Source organism: Lactuca serriola, chromosome 2 (assembly GCF_051521515.1).
Source record: "Lactuca serriola cultivar US96UC23 chromosome 2, Lser_US96UC23_V15, whole genome shotgun sequence".
In the NCBI taxonomy this organism is placed as follows: domain Eukaryota; kingdom Viridiplantae; phylum Streptophyta; class Magnoliopsida; order Asterales; family Asteraceae; genus Lactuca; species Lactuca serriola.
In genome coordinates this window covers 150,801,743-150,817,107 of record NC_136409.1, presented here as the reverse complement: position 1 = coordinate 150,817,107, position 15,365 = coordinate 150,801,743, and the positions used below count along the sequence as shown (strand labels likewise).

At 36.9% G+C, this 15,365-nt stretch overlaps 1 protein-coding gene and 1 non-coding gene across 3 annotated transcripts; one reads left to right on the top strand and one right to left on the bottom strand.

Moving 5' to 3' along the window:
• The first annotated feature begins 3,432 nt into the window (after positions 1–3,432).
• Positions 3,433–3,538, top strand: LOC145091168 (small nucleolar RNA R71). The gene has a single exon (XR_013702055.1). It is a non-coding gene; the product is annotated as a small nucleolar RNA R71 (small nucleolar RNA).
• A 4,704-nt stretch (positions 3,539–8,242) lies between these two features.
• On the bottom strand, positions 8,243–10,796 carry LOC145087011 (ubiquitin C-terminal hydrolase 12-like). Of its 2 annotated transcripts, none has more exons than XM_079024902.1 (9): positions 10,434–10,796; positions 10,227–10,338; positions 10,008–10,035; positions 9,662–9,727; positions 9,408–9,473; positions 9,242–9,328; positions 8,879–8,987; positions 8,669–8,771; positions 8,243–8,568 (listed from the first exon to the last, which is right to left on the bottom strand). In XM_079024902.1, exons 1-7 carry the CDS (start codon positions 10,444–10,446, stop codon positions 8,982–8,984), a joined length of 378 nt encoding a protein of 125 aa, XP_078881028.1. In that variant the 5' UTR covers positions 10,447–10,796; the 3' UTR covers positions 8,243–8,568; positions 8,669–8,771; positions 8,879–8,981. The 2 variants fall into 2 exon arrangements, with proteins under 2 accessions (XP_078881028.1, XP_078881029.1); XM_079024903.1 differs by having other exon boundaries at positions 8,243–8,542.
• Between the last annotated feature and the right edge of the window lie 4,569 nt (positions 10,797–15,365).

The following is a 15,365-nucleotide window of genomic DNA, read 5'->3' as shown; positions in this document are numbered from 1 at the left end:
CATTGATAATACGAAAACGCATCAGTAACTTGGTGTTATAAAACGTATTGTTGTGTATTGTTGGTTAATGAATAAGTAAATGCATATAAGTCGAAGTTTATCTGTAACTTTTATCTAAGAAGGTAAAAGCGATATCTCGGCCGCTCGATGATTTGATTTGACTTATGTGCCGGGCCCGGTCAGAACTGAATTGATGTGTTCGATTAAGTTCTATGTCAAATGAATCAGAGATCGAGAAACCTAAATGCTTGACTAACCATTCCATAGGATTGTCAGCATGATATCTAACAGAGGACTGTACGTTCCCTTATCTAAAGGACAAGATTGATTAGATCAGAGTTGACAGCGTCTTTGAGAGCTACGATCGCAAACCGAATTGTACTTGTGAATATAGTTACTAGACTTATCCAAGTGGGAGACTGTTGGAATAGTGTCTAAGGCTGCAACTATATTAGGCAAAGTATTTGATCCGGTTGTGCATGGTCCTTTTGGGTTGCCTTCACCATAGCAAATTGATAGGATGATTTATTAAGAGAGAGTAAATATTATTAATATATTATGAGAATAATATAATGAATAATATATTTGTTATTTGATTAATATAAGTCATAGAATTAATTAGAATTAATTTGGTGACTTAAAGAGATTAATTAAATAAAGGGGTATAAACTGTCAAATGTTTTATAGTTAAGCTTTAGACTGTAAATCCATTAGGATATGCTTTGGACGAATTCTAAGAGTATTAGGATAGCCAAAATCGTCCAAAGGCTTATCTATGGAATGGATTTGGATAGCCTTAAGAGAAGATTATCCAATTAGGGTTTAGGTTGTAACCCTTAAGGAGTCTACAAGTATAAATAGACCCCATGGCATAGGGAATTCGACACCTCTCATAAAGTAAGAGAACCCTGGCCGAATTCCTTCCCTCTCCTCTCTCCTAAATCATTCTTCTTGCTATTGGTGTTTGTAAGCCATTAGAGGAGTGACATTTGTGACTCTAGAAGCTCCAAGACCTCAAGATCAACAAGGAACTCAAAGGTATGATTCTAGATCTGTTTTAATGTTGTTATTTAACCTAATTAGTCATTAGAAGACTTGGATTCAAAGCATGTTTATTAGAAAGCCTAGATCCAAGCATTAGGGTTTTGCATGCGCACATAGGAAAGTTCTTATGGCTAAAACCCATCAGATAATACCCGCATCAAGCCATTTCAGCACCTCCTTTTTAACAACTTCTCGCAGATTTGGGTTGAGCCTTCGTTGTGCATCTCGGAATGGCTTTGCTCTAGCTTCAGTGATGATTCAATGCATACATGTGGCTGGACTAATTCCCTTCAAGTCTGCTATGGTCCATCCAATTGCTCCCTTGTACTTAGAAAGCACCTTCAGTAATGCTTCCTCCTGTGGACCTGTTAAATCAGAAGATATGATAATTGGTAAGTTATCGTTAGATCCTAAAAAGGAGTATTTAAGATGTGAAGGAAGAGTTTTAAGTTCAAGAGTGGGTGGCTCCTCCAAAGATGTCTTAAGTGGGTCCGAAAAATTTGTTGGCAATTTTTCAACTTGATAACTCCACGGTGGCCTCTCTTGCTCAATAACATTTTCAAATGCCTCCTCAACCATCTTGATGTCATCCAAGTCTAAAACTTCGTCCCTATAATTAGAAAGGAAAAACTCCAATGGATCGTGGTGTAAGATTTTAGGAGTGAATTGATGCACTAAGTTATCGACCACATCCACACGATAACATTCATAATCTGATGGTGAGTTAGGAAATGAATTAAAAATATTAATTCTAAGTTTCCTATTTCCAAAAGAGATATCCATTGCACCCGTTATACAATTAATTTGTGCATTTATTAGTGCCAAAAACGGACGACCCAAAATAATAGAAGGTTGACTTTCTTTATAAGTGCTCTCGGTGTCATGCACAAAAAAATCAACTGGGTAATAGAAATCTTCCACCTTAATAATAACATATGATAATATACCCCGGGGAATTTTTGTTGACTTATCGGCCAATCGTAAAATAATATCAGTTTGTTCCAAAGTGCCTAAGTCATGTTGATCAAAAAGATTTCCTGGGATTATATTAACACTAGCTCCAAGATCAAGGAGCGCCTTTTGATATTAATGTTACCTAGGGTAACAAAAATTAAAGGTGCTCCAGGATCCTTAATCTTGGGTGGAAGTTTATTTGATATTATGGAACTCGCATGCTCAGTTAAATCAATATTTTTAAGGAGGTGTGCTTGGAGTTTGCGTTTTTGAACACACAAATCCTTCAAAAATTTAGCATAAGAAGGTACCTCCTTAATAAGTTTGACTAACGGGATATTTATTTTAACTTGACTAAATAGATCCCACATGTCTTTCATTGTTGGCCCTCACTTCCTAAAAGGGAAGGATGCCGGTTTCTCTAAAGCCGAAGAGTATGGTGCGGTATTAACCTCCACACCATGCTCCCCAATTTTAGAGTCATGTTTACCCTTAGCTACTTTTTGTTTTTCAGATTTGAAACTTTTCTCAAACTCTTCTTTTTCATCAAAGATGACTTCAGTGTCACTGTCATTATCTAAGGTAGGAGCACTTACCTTGTTGTCAACCTTTTTCCCACTACGCAAGGTGATTACCTCGTTCACTTGATGCTCTTTTCCGGGTCTTTGGGTGTGAGATGGGTTGACTGTTGCGGTGCTTGGAAACTTGCCATCTTCTATTTTCCCAATTTGCTCCGCCAGTTGAGTAATCTGCTTCTCGATAGCAGCTATGGACTTGGAGTTAGTGTCGGCCTTTTTATATGCTTGGGTTATGAACTCCATGATTTGGTCCAACTTGTTTCCGTCAGTTTCCTCCTTCTTTGATGTTCCACCTTGGTTAAAGTTGGACTCCTGGAACTGTTTTGGCTGATTTTGGTTTTGGTAATTCCCTTGACGGTTGTTGTTGTTGAAATTCCCATTGTTGTTGTAGTTCCCGCCTTGGTTGTAGTTCCGATTGAATGATCGTGGATTATTTTGGAATTGACCATAGTCGTGCACTTGATTAATTTCCTCTTGACTTCTCATGCACTCATCTGCAATGTGTCCTGAATCTCCACAACTTACACATATCTTCAGTCCCTATGAAAAAAACACACCTTTCTCTTTGCCTAGACTAGAGAGTAGTAAGTCAATTTTTTTATTTAAAGAATTAATATCAGATTTGACTTCATTTTTCCAGTTTTTGTCTAATCCAACTGAAGCAGCAGATGAAACTGGGTTGTCCCGTTTCTTAGCTGAGTAATTGGTTTTTGAACCATGACTCAACTGCTCCAAGAATCGCCAAGCGTGTTCACTATCTTGCATCATGATAGTGCCGCCAGACGAGGCATTAATCATAGTTTGATTGGCAGTGTCAACTCCATCATACAAGAAACGTACAGGTTGCCAACGGGGAAATTCATGATGGGGACATGAACGCAACAATTCCTTGAGGCGTTCAAATGCATCATGAAATTCTTCATTGGGTTTTTGTGCAAAATCTTGTATCGCTTTTCTTATTTATGTTGTTTTACTAGCAGGGTAAAGCTCTTGCAAAATTTTAGTTTTTAATTGCTCCCAAGTAGTAATACTATGGGGGCAAGAGAAATGAACCAATACTTAGCTTTTTCTTTTAAAGTGGATGGAAATAAGTGAAGTCTAAAGGAGTCTCTGTTAGTTCCTCTCGGAGTATTCGCGTTAGCAATTGCAAGGAACTCATAGAGGTGATTGTATGGATCATCAGTTTTATGGCCTCTAAAGACGGGTAAGACACTAATTAGTTGTGGTCTTACTTCCACATGGTGCTCGTTTCCTTCCTCGAAGAGTATAGGTGAAGCATCATCATACTCTCCCGGCTGAAAATGAGACGCCACAGATTGTCTATTAGGCTGCAGAAAGTAAAGATGAGAGAATTGGTTACCTTTGTTGTAGTATCCTCCATTTTGCATTGTTGAATCCACCATTTGGATTCCTTCGGTATTGATTCCCAAAGCCTTGATTTCCGAACCCATCGTTGTAGTCATTGTTGCCACCATTTGGGAAATTCTGGTTGTTCCAGTTATTGTTGTAGTTCCCGTTTCCACTCCGATTGCCTTGATTCCGCCTATTACCACCGTTGTGGTTTTGATTCCAACCAAGTCCGTTGTCACTTCCATCATCAAAATCCCAGTCATCCTCGTTACCACCATTACCAACATAACCGAATTGAGGACCAAAATTTCTAGGATTTTGGTTCTGATTTCTAACATTACCACTGTTGTGGTTTCCTACATTGCCTCCCATATTTTGTGCCCAATTTCCTCCGTGTTCACCATTTTAGCCACAGTTGTTTCTATTCAGTTGTGGTTGCACTGGTTGGATGATTGGTGCACCAACATTATTGTTATTCCCATTGTTTCCATTGTTGTTTGGGAATTGAGGAGTTGGTGGTGGAACTAGTGGTGGAGGATTGTTGGCTGCATCCTCATGCCCCTCGACCACATCTTCCAGGACAACGTTATCTACACTCATAGTGTTGATGTTCCTTCTGGCGACCCTATTTGAGCGAGCTGTTCGTTCGATTTCTGGATCAAATGCAAGCGGTGAAGAGCGTCCGCTATGTCTTGTATGCACGCACCGGTGTGCCTGCACAACACAAATAAAACAAAACGTGAACTGCAAACGAGAATTGAAAATGAAAATAAAAGACTATAACTACTTAAACACAATAGCTCAACCGCACAATCTCCCTGGCAACGGTGCCAAATTTTGATCAATGTCGTTGTATCAATCAAAAATAAACCAACTAACCTAAGTATATAGGGCAAGTCGAGTCGAATCCATGAGGAGTTCGTGGTTCAACTTTGTGTCAAAGTAATCAATAAAAAGAAAAGTATTACTAGCAATTGTCACGAAAAAGATTGAAGCAAAGATCAAACAAAATCTTGGAAACTTATTAATTAAAAACGAAACTCTCAATGAGAAAGGCAACATACTCCCGGTTTAGTTATAGATAACTTAGATTCACACACTTTCTTCCCTATAATCATAGTTCAATTACTTAAATGCAATTGGGGTTTATTATCTTGTAACACATAACTTTGGGCACACAATATGTTCATTCAACTAGTTGTCTTACTCCCTATGTCTAAATGGATTAGGAACAATTAGTGAATTAGCAATAAAGTGTCTTACAATTACCTATTATCATATTAAGTTTCAATATCATAAGTTGGAATAATATATGTTGATTCAATCACTTGTCTTTATTCAAAACTACTTGAACTTGGAACAAATGATGAATTAACAATAGACTATCTTAAGTATGACATCAAACAAAATCATACAACCCAATTTCAATTATCATTACCAAAGATCATCACATGAAGCATAAAACAACAATTGAAATTAACTAGAATCAAGTAATAATCAAGTGTGTTCATCCAAAAGTCCTAAACATCCCCGAAAGTAACCCTAATGATTTAGTCTTCCATTGAGTTCATAAAACAAATAACTTGAATGAAATAAATAAAATACATAATAGAATTCATAATCAAACTTAGAATCATCAAACAAATGTAGTCTATTGATTATCAAAGTACAAAACAAATAAACCTTGGGAAGAAGTAATCGTTTCTGAAAATTAGAAGAATTGATGAGAATCACCGTTTGAATGATCTTCAATTGTTGCTTGATGATTAATTGAATCAAATCTTGCCTTGAATCCGGATTGAAATGGAATGAATTTGTGTTTACAAATGTTTCCAAGGGTTTTAGAAGCCTCAAAAATGCAGGAAAACTCTGAAAATCGCAGGTGGTAACCCTAAAAACGAATGCATAAGCTCCTATTTATAGTGTGTGACAAAAAATAAAGAAATCGGGCGATGTGGGACGTTGGACGTCCTAAGAGATGTCTTAGACGTCGAGTATAACGCCAAGGCTTTCTTTGTACGTCTTTACATGCCTTCTACCGTCCTTGAAATACACTAAAAAATGGCCAAACACGTCAGACGTCTTAGACGCATTCTAGGACGTCCTTAATTGATTTCCAAACTTTCCGATACACACCGGGGACGCCCCTAAAATGCCTAGACGTTCTAGGGGACGTCTTTAACGCCATGTAGGATGCCAACGGGGTGCTAACCGTTTGACATGGATGTCCTAGGGGACGTCTTAGACGCCTGGAGGCGTCCTTCATCTTCCGTGCAAGTTTTGGTGGTCAAAACGACATAAGTAGCAGAAACACAAAACACGAAAGTTGTAGAAAATATTTTCTAGTTTCCAGAATTTCTTTACTCATGTCAATCGGAGCTCCAGAACTTGAGATATGACCAAAACATTGAAACATGGTCAATTTTCCCAGCAACGTTTCTTCATTCCTTTAGCAATCCGTTTTACTTGCAGGTTCCACCACTTTTAGTACAATATATTGACCTGCATATGAAGTTCAACAACTCATCAAAGTAGTGCCATTCTTGGACAATTATACATCAATTCAACAAATTTATGACAATTTAGTATATTTATAAAATAGACTTATCATGACCACAATTGCTGGAGGGTATGTACAAAAGCAGATAGACCTGCACAGAACACGTCAGTGGCTTCAATTTTATACAAATCAAAACGAAGTTTCTTTTGTTTTGAAAAGCAATCAACTAGTTTCTTCAGTGGCAACACAGATTCAAGAATAAAACTGACAAAACTACCCTTTTTCTTCTCATAACCTTTTGATGATAAAAAACTACACATGAAGGGTATAATAGTAATTTTAATAACAAAGCTATGTGATGTGAAACAAAGTACTACATTGCTTTCTTTATCTCAACATTCAGATTATTCGGTACTCCACTTACCACCAAGCAGCTGGTGAATTGTGCACAATTTGACACTCCATTTCATAAATAAAAGAAGGTGTTATGTCTTATCTGTGTTAGATAAACTTACTTGATCGGTGTTGTAGATGATGTACTCATTATACATCAACTCGTATGCCTTAACATTTGATGATACCGACATTCCACATGGCACAACAACATCATCCTTCCACTTAACGTGTTCAGACTCATTAGGGATCTTCTTCCCAAGTCCTTTAGTCGGGTCCTTCCCTTTTGGAGGTTTGTCCATATACGTACTATAAACATAAAAAGGAAAAATAAATAAGTTAATTACTAAAACACAACATTTATTTCACATTTAAGTATAACTGACCTTGGCCTTCTTAAGCTCATACATCTCTCCCAAAGCAACTTCACTTAATAGCATTAAGCCCACCGGATTTTTCTTGTCAGTAAAACAATATCGAGCACTTTTGCTCACCAAAGGTGGAACACCCATGCTTAATTTGACCTTTCGGTTCTTGCTTTCTCGTTTTATTCTTTTCTTTTTATAAATAAATAAAAAAAAACTTAGAGATGGCTTCCCTCGTTATAGAACACAGAAATTCAAGTAACAAAATTGAAACATTAACATCAAATCTCAACCTCTTCCTTCTGATCATATATTTCCCTCGTTTTAGAATACAGCCAGTTTGTTCATTGATCTTCATAATAAAACAACAAAATGAACCTTATACATAGGCAAACTCTCCAAAAAAATGGTTCCAGAATATTTGCAGAAAATCAAGTTCAACTAAATATATATATTATTTTTTGAAAGAGAAGTTCAACTAAATATACATATTATGACAATGAACTTTGACAGTAACATAAGAAACAACAATGGACTTAGAATAAACATGATAATTAGCTTGATGTAAATTACTCTTAAATATATTAAATCACACTCTTTAGCTCATGCCTTGACAATGCCAAAGAAGCAACTGACACGTTGAACAGAAAGATACCAAAAAGGAAAATCAAAATAAGCCACTATCATGACTTTCTTATATGGTGCATGCCATTTTCTTTGGTTTTAAAGTGGTAGTTTCTTGTTGTTTCCCCCAATTCAAAAAAAAGCCACTATGTCATGTAAAATCCCACGCAAAGAAAACACTTTAAGATAAAAGAGCTAATATGGCTTTGCAACAAATGAATAGTGAAACTTAATATTTTCTACATATTAGGAAACAAAAAAATCAAATAATTCCATATTTAACCAGATCACAAAAGACTTCATAAACATGTAGATCGTTTCTTTTTTAGAGTAAAAATCAGGAAAAAAAACAAAGCAAACGTTATGTGTGTCTGTGATAGCATGCCAGAAAAAGAGGCATGCATGTCAATCGACTTCCAAAACGACAAGAGATATACGCATCAATAAACATTTATAGACTTAAACTTCAAAAAATAGATAAAACATTGGCAAATTCCGAATATCCATCTTCTTTCAGGAAATTCAATTAACAAAAACAGATGGAAAAAAATATGAAGACATAATAAAAAAACGAAAATACATCAGAAATAACAACATATCGATCTTTACAATAAACCTATGGTTAATCCATAATAGGTGCGACTGTATGATTAACGGTGCTGAAGACGGTGATGATATCTAGTGAAAGAGATGACCATGTTGTCCAAATGTGTTGACAATGGTGAAAACAAAGCCTAGATAAATCACACAAACAACAGATCTGAAACAAAAAAAACTTGGAACTTATCAAACAAAAAAGATATAGATCACACAAAGATAACAGATGTGTAACAAATCAAATCAAAAAGATGAAATTTTACCAAAAAACTACATTGCATGTGTGCAGATAAACAGTTTTGCAATGGTTAGCATCCTTGAAAAAGACTTGGTCAATCCTTCCAACATAGTTTGTCAAACAAGAACCTATTAAGAACAACAGATTTCATTAACATCCATGAAAAAGACATTAATGCTCATCTTATCTTGCATGATAGATGAAACTTAAAAGAAAAGGTTTGAATCCACTATACCATGCCAAAGGAGCATCTTGTTCTTGAATTCATTTTTATATGGAACAAACTTATCAAACTCTCCTTGTATTTCAACTGTGAAAACTTCTTCCAGTTCAAGTGCCTAATCCTACAATTTACAAAGTACAAACAAGGCCAGCCTTTCAGCATAATGTCAAAAGACCAAAAAGCCCAAGAAACTGCAAGTCAAAAAAAGCCACACTTTATGTGTAGGGGCATGTGTAGTTTGGAGATACTTCTCAACTAACTGATAATCTTCACTAGCATCTGGTTCTGTGCAGTCTCTTTTGTGAAATCATTAATTACACATCCAGACCATTGGATACAAATAAATAGTCATAATGTATTTATTATATTAGGTACCATCTGGTTCTGTGCCGTCTCTTTTGTGAAATGGTAAACATGGATCAACCGGTCTGCGGGCCCCAGATCTTTCTCTTCTTCTGGAATCTGATACAAGTAACAACAAACATTTTTATTTTTGTTTACATATATAATAAACCATATTCCGTTATACAACTCAACTTACTTCCTCTGCACGCAATGTCCAGTATTGAGCATTTATATTCTCAGTTCTCTCTGTTATTGGAAAGATCTGAAAGGATAAATATAAGAAAACTTCAAAAACACAATTCCCACATTCACATTCACATTGCCCCTCCGTCCCTCAAGAGACTAGAATACTTCAAGCAATCCCTAATAATGTACAACACAACGGTGGAATGGGATATAAATAATAGTAAAAGAAAACATAGTGACAGTGGGATAAACTGCAATAAATACCTTGTAAATCTTATGATAGAATACTTCAAGTAGTCTCAGTTCAGCATTTGGATGTGACACTTCCACCTGTTTGTTTCAATTTCCAAAATCAATATGCAAATTAAAAAAATGTAATTTAATTGCACTAGAATATGTATGTCAATTACACAAGGACAAGGAAGGGTTTTCCTTTTCTGAAAAAGGTTCTACTTTCCCTCACTGACTGACTCCTTCATACATATTGGTGAAAGATATACTTTACGTAAAATTACTATTTTGGTGTATATCCTTATCCAAATTAAATACCAAGGCATACGGTGATGTAATGGTAATCAAGGCATGGAGATTGTAGAATTTAGGAATATACCTTACTGAAGTACCCGACCAACAAGGCACTATGTCGACGATGTAATGATGCCAATAGCGTACGTCAATAAGATAGAAAATTAATACCATAGCGAGATCCATACAACATTAGAACAAAAACTTACCATCATATGACTTAAATTTAAACGCTTCTACTCAGATAATTGAAGTAATATTCCCACTGTGAAAAGGAGTATGGATTAAGAAAGGAAAAAATTACCTCTCAGAAAAAAGGGTCGACATCGCAAGAAGAACCAATCCCTTGGAATTACCATCATGCTGATTGGATTCGCAATGTTCTAGGACCAACAAACCTTGCCCATATGATTCATCTACACATACTCATACGTAAAAATGTGGATAGTAAACTGATAAAAATGGGTATTGACGGGATTATTCGAAACGCACAACAAAGGGGGAAACTGACCTGATTCAAACATACAGATTCAAAAATCAATGAGTGTTGATCGATTACCCTTTGGTTACCCTAGTCGATCGATTCAAGCTTTCACGAAAAACCCTAGGTCGCGACCGATAGATCAGACAAGAAGGATTGGGCGAAGGTAGGATTGGATCTGATTTCAAAGAGTAACAATACATTTCACTGAAAACCCTTTCCTGGTTCGCTCGACCTTTGATTACCTCAGTCGATCAATTCAAGCTTTCAATAAAAACCCTAGGTAGCGACCGAGAGAGACAATAGGGAAAGGAAGGAGCATCGATAGTTAGGGCAAAAGGGAAGAAGTAGGCGGCATGGAAAGGAGAAAAAGATGGCGGGGTGTTTAATTTTTTAGGATTTCATTTTCCCCCTACTATTAAAGGATGGAACGCGCGTTCCATTAAATTTTATAAAGCGACATCATTAGACGACGCACATTTTGTTATAGGTGCCCTCCGTATTTTTTTTTGTTTAGACACTAATTTAAGGACACGCAATAATACCTAACCTAAAACCCTAAATTTTTTGAAGAGATGACACCTTTTTAATGTCACTCTCTTTTGCGTAACATAAATCAATGAGTGTTGTGGTTTGCGCGTTGTAAAAGGGTCTTTTCTTGTAGTGTATTGTTCCACCGATGCATAACATTCAACCATCCATGCCTTATCAACATGCTGCCACTTCCTCGAAATTACCTATTCCCACTCCTGCTCCCAAAAAAACTTATGAGATCATGGCTTTAGCAACCGGACTTGTGAACTGCTACAACGCATTTGTGGCTGGCGAGCTACCTCCTTAGCTTTCTTTTACTGACCTTGATCAAATACATCCAGAGGATGTTTAGGAGATGGACATCACATGGCAGATTGCTATGGCTGTGTTCAGGGCCAATCAATTCTCCAAGAAAACCAACAAAAATAACTGGGGAATGAACGCGTAGAAGAAAGTCAGCTTCAACAAGGGCAAATTAAGATGCTTTAATTGCCATGAACTTGATCACTTTGTCAGAGACTGCCCAAAGCCAGACAGGAAAGAAAATAGTGAACGAACAATGGTGCCCGTCGGAAGCAACATGGAAGCTACCACCAATAAACAAACGAAGAATTTGGCAATGGTGGCTCAGTCATTTGATTGGGAAGATCATATTCAAGACCTGAACATCTCAGGACCTGAAAATTCTCACCTTGCCCAGATCAATGATGTCTGAGAAGAAAAAGATGAAGTGGACCCGGAGGAAGAAATGATGGAGCTGAAATTTGCATTTATGGTACAGACTACCTTAGAGCCGGAAAAGAAGGAGGCTGGTGAAATATCTTGTTCTCAAACTTGCATTAACATTATTGAAAAAACCAATGACTCTTTGAACTCTGAATTTGTTGCTTCAAACTTAGTTGCTACTAATCAACCTGCTGTTGATAAATACATGCCACCAAAACAAGTGAAACAACCGGATTGATGTATGTCTGCATGTGGGAACAACCAGAAACGAGGCAAGGGCACGCCACCAGGGGCAGGAAGAAAAAACTTCCCAGTGAAGAAAAAGACATGTTTTTACTGTGGAACACCTAGACACATTGCCAGAAACTGTCCAAACCGCGCATACATTCCCTACTACGCACAAGGCTGGCAGAACGCACCAAGAGGGAGATACTTCAAAAGAAACCCTTTGAGGCCACACTCAAACAATAGTAACTGGAATGCCAAGAAGAGCAAGAATCCTACTGCTAAGGCCAAGAATCAAAATCCCAACAACAAGCAGGGTATATCGGACAAGAAGCCAAGCTCAAGAGATGCTCCAGTGAAACCAAGTTCAGTTAGATCAAAGTCATCTCGGCAATCGGCTTCAAGTTCAAAATCAAGTGATAAGGCACCCATCCGATCCAACAAGAAATGGGTTAAACCTAACTTTGTAGTTGGGTTCCTAAGGTTCAAACTCCCAAATCACCTAATGCTTCTAATATTTTCTCATCTTCTGTGTGTGAACAGGATATGTCATGGGAGAGAGTTCCTTGCAAAGATGACAAAGGTCAACCCAGTTTCAAAATAGACTGGGTTCCAAAGACCAACTGATCCCGCTCTGTGCTAGAGCAGCTATGGAGGCATATCATCAGACTTCGATTTGTTGGTAGTGCCTGTTCCAGGCACATGATAAGGGACATCTCTCAACTGTGCAACACTCAGAACTTTATTGAGAGTATGCGTCCTACACGGGAAAGGAAGAAAGGAAAGGATCATACATGGGGTTTATGCTTAACGATGTGAAGAATTTTCGGATTTGTTATGAGATTATGCGTGCTGTTCTCAGACCTTCTGGACGCAAATTCAATCGGTGACTTACGGTTTAAGTTTTCTTCTCGATACTCTTGAGTTTATCTTAAACTGATTCGTTTTGAAGAAAATCTTTAATTTTCTAATAGTTTTTCATTAATAGGTATTATTGGGAAGTGATATCAAGATAAAGTGATAACGGGCAGTCTAAACCGGTGTAAGGTACTGAATCTAAATTGTCTAGACTCTGTGTTCAATGTGCTGGTAGGCACGAAGGATTTGACGTTGTGGATTTAGATAAGATTGTTTGGACTGACCATACGATGCTCGGGTAGATTGAGCAGTGAGATAAACACGGGAACCTACAGGATACACTAAATTAATATGCATATAGAACTGTGGTTCAACCTTTCCTCGATGTGCGGACTTATGTCTTTAATTCTGGTTCTGATAGGGCGACTGGGGGGTTCTGATAAAGTAGATCTATAGGAAATTATTTTCTTGCTTTCTATCTGTGAGTCATATGTTGCTTCCTCTGCGTGATTGGAAGAGATCCGACCTGGAATGCAACATATGCAACTCTATTTCTATGCATCTTCTTTATCTGTGCAATTCTTCCTATCTGTTAGCCATATGCTGTCTCCTCTGCATGATTGAAATGATCCGACCTAGAACACATCATATGCAACATTCCACCTCTCAATCCCTATATCCTAGTTAGCCATATGTTGTCCCCACTACGTGATTGAAAGAGATCCGACCTGGGACACAACATATGCACCTATCTCTAAATCTGTCTTCCTCCTTAATAATTGTCTACTCACCTAAAGTAAGGGGTCCTTAGGAAGTTCTTGATAACCAGGGTATATCGGGAAGTGAGGAACACGTTCTAGTGCAACTAAAATTGAACCATTTAGATGTTTCATGTAGATTTCGCTGCTTAATTTAAGTGGACAACAATACTCGTGGTCGTCGTCAGCTAAATGGTTTATTTAGAAAAGTTTTTCAATATCATTCGTGTTTAAGTGGACCACAATACCGGTGATTGACCAGATCTATTCATGAAGGTGAAGGTACTGAAAAACAAGTTGAGACTGTCTCAAAACTTTGATCCCAAAATTTCTTAAATTCAGTCATTATTTTTGTTTTTGTTAAATTTGTTCATAGTTTTCCTCTATGCACAAATTTAGGGGGAGAATTAAAATTTTAAAAATCAAACAAAAATCAGTAAACCAAAAATCCAAAAATAGTGTTATTTCTGTTTTATTTCTTTTTCAAAAAAAATCAAAATCCAAAAATATTTTTGTTTTTGTTTTATTTTTCAGAAAATTTGAAAAATACAAAATTATTGTGTGCTAAATTTCTTTTAGTTTTGTTTTTGTCTAAAATTTTTCTTTGTCTTGAAAAGTGAATTTAGATGTAGATGAGACTCATGGAGACTGTATCGAGATTATCTGAGCCAAAGCTTCATCCGTGATCATTGAAGAATTCTCATTCGAAAGAACAAGAAATGAAGATTATTTTTTCAACATTCAATCTTTCAACCCCAAAAGCAAGGTGAAGCTGCACTTGAAGATCATGTGACGAATTACATTGAAGCCTCCTCAATCAATTTGCTGCTATCTAAGTACCTACTGATGCGATCCAGAAGATTAGATCTCTCTGTTGTTCTCTCTAAAGATTCTCAAGCTAAAAGTGTTGATTTTCAAGAATCTCTAAATGAAGCCTCCTCACCCAACGTTCGTTCAAAGCCAAATTCTGAAGAAATGCCCATCCGTTCAAGATAAAGTCATTCGGCTAGAAGATTCAGTTGTTCATCTTGAATGTGTGAAGAAATTGAAGATTAAAGTTGAAGCCAAGCTCCGAATGAAGATTGACAAGAAAAGCCAGCTACATTTTTAGGGGGAGTTTGTTGGGTCAAAAGAAAAGAAAGTTATAAACCAAGGGGGAGATTGTTGGGTCAAAAATATGGTTTATACTTTACTTTTCTAGGCATTAATAGTTTTTGGTCCATGTGGTGTGTGCGGTTACGAGGGTTCACGGCCCAAATGGGTGTTTACGGTCGTGAACTGGTTCACGGCTGTGAACCTGTTCACAGCCCATGTTCCATATAAATAGATGTTAGGTGGTAGAAGGAGTTAACAGTCAAGAGAGGAGATAAGTGTGTGTAAACCAAGGTGTTTTTAGAGAGAGAAAGTGAATCTCTTGTAAGGAGCATCATTCATATCTTGAATACATCATAGATTCATCAAGTTCTTCTTCTCATTCTTCTCTATTTTGATCTTGCATCATCTAATTGATTGCGATTCTACACCATCAATTGGATCTGATTGATACATCAAGCAAATTTGGGACTTACACACGGTCATTTTAAAATTTTTATTTATGTTTATTTGAAAATCAGAGTATTCATCTTAAGGAATAATATTGAGGAATTTGTTCCCAGAAAACATGATAAATATATTATCAAAGCATTTCCGAAGAAATGTATTTTTTTTATATTAAAACTTTGGGATGTCATTCTCAATACAGAAACATAAGCATAAACAGACTTCATTTGAGACACTTCGCCAGAAGGGTGTTGCATTTTCATGGGGTCGGAGCAGCAGACTTCATTTTAGACACTTCGCCAGAAGTTATGCGAGGCCCAAG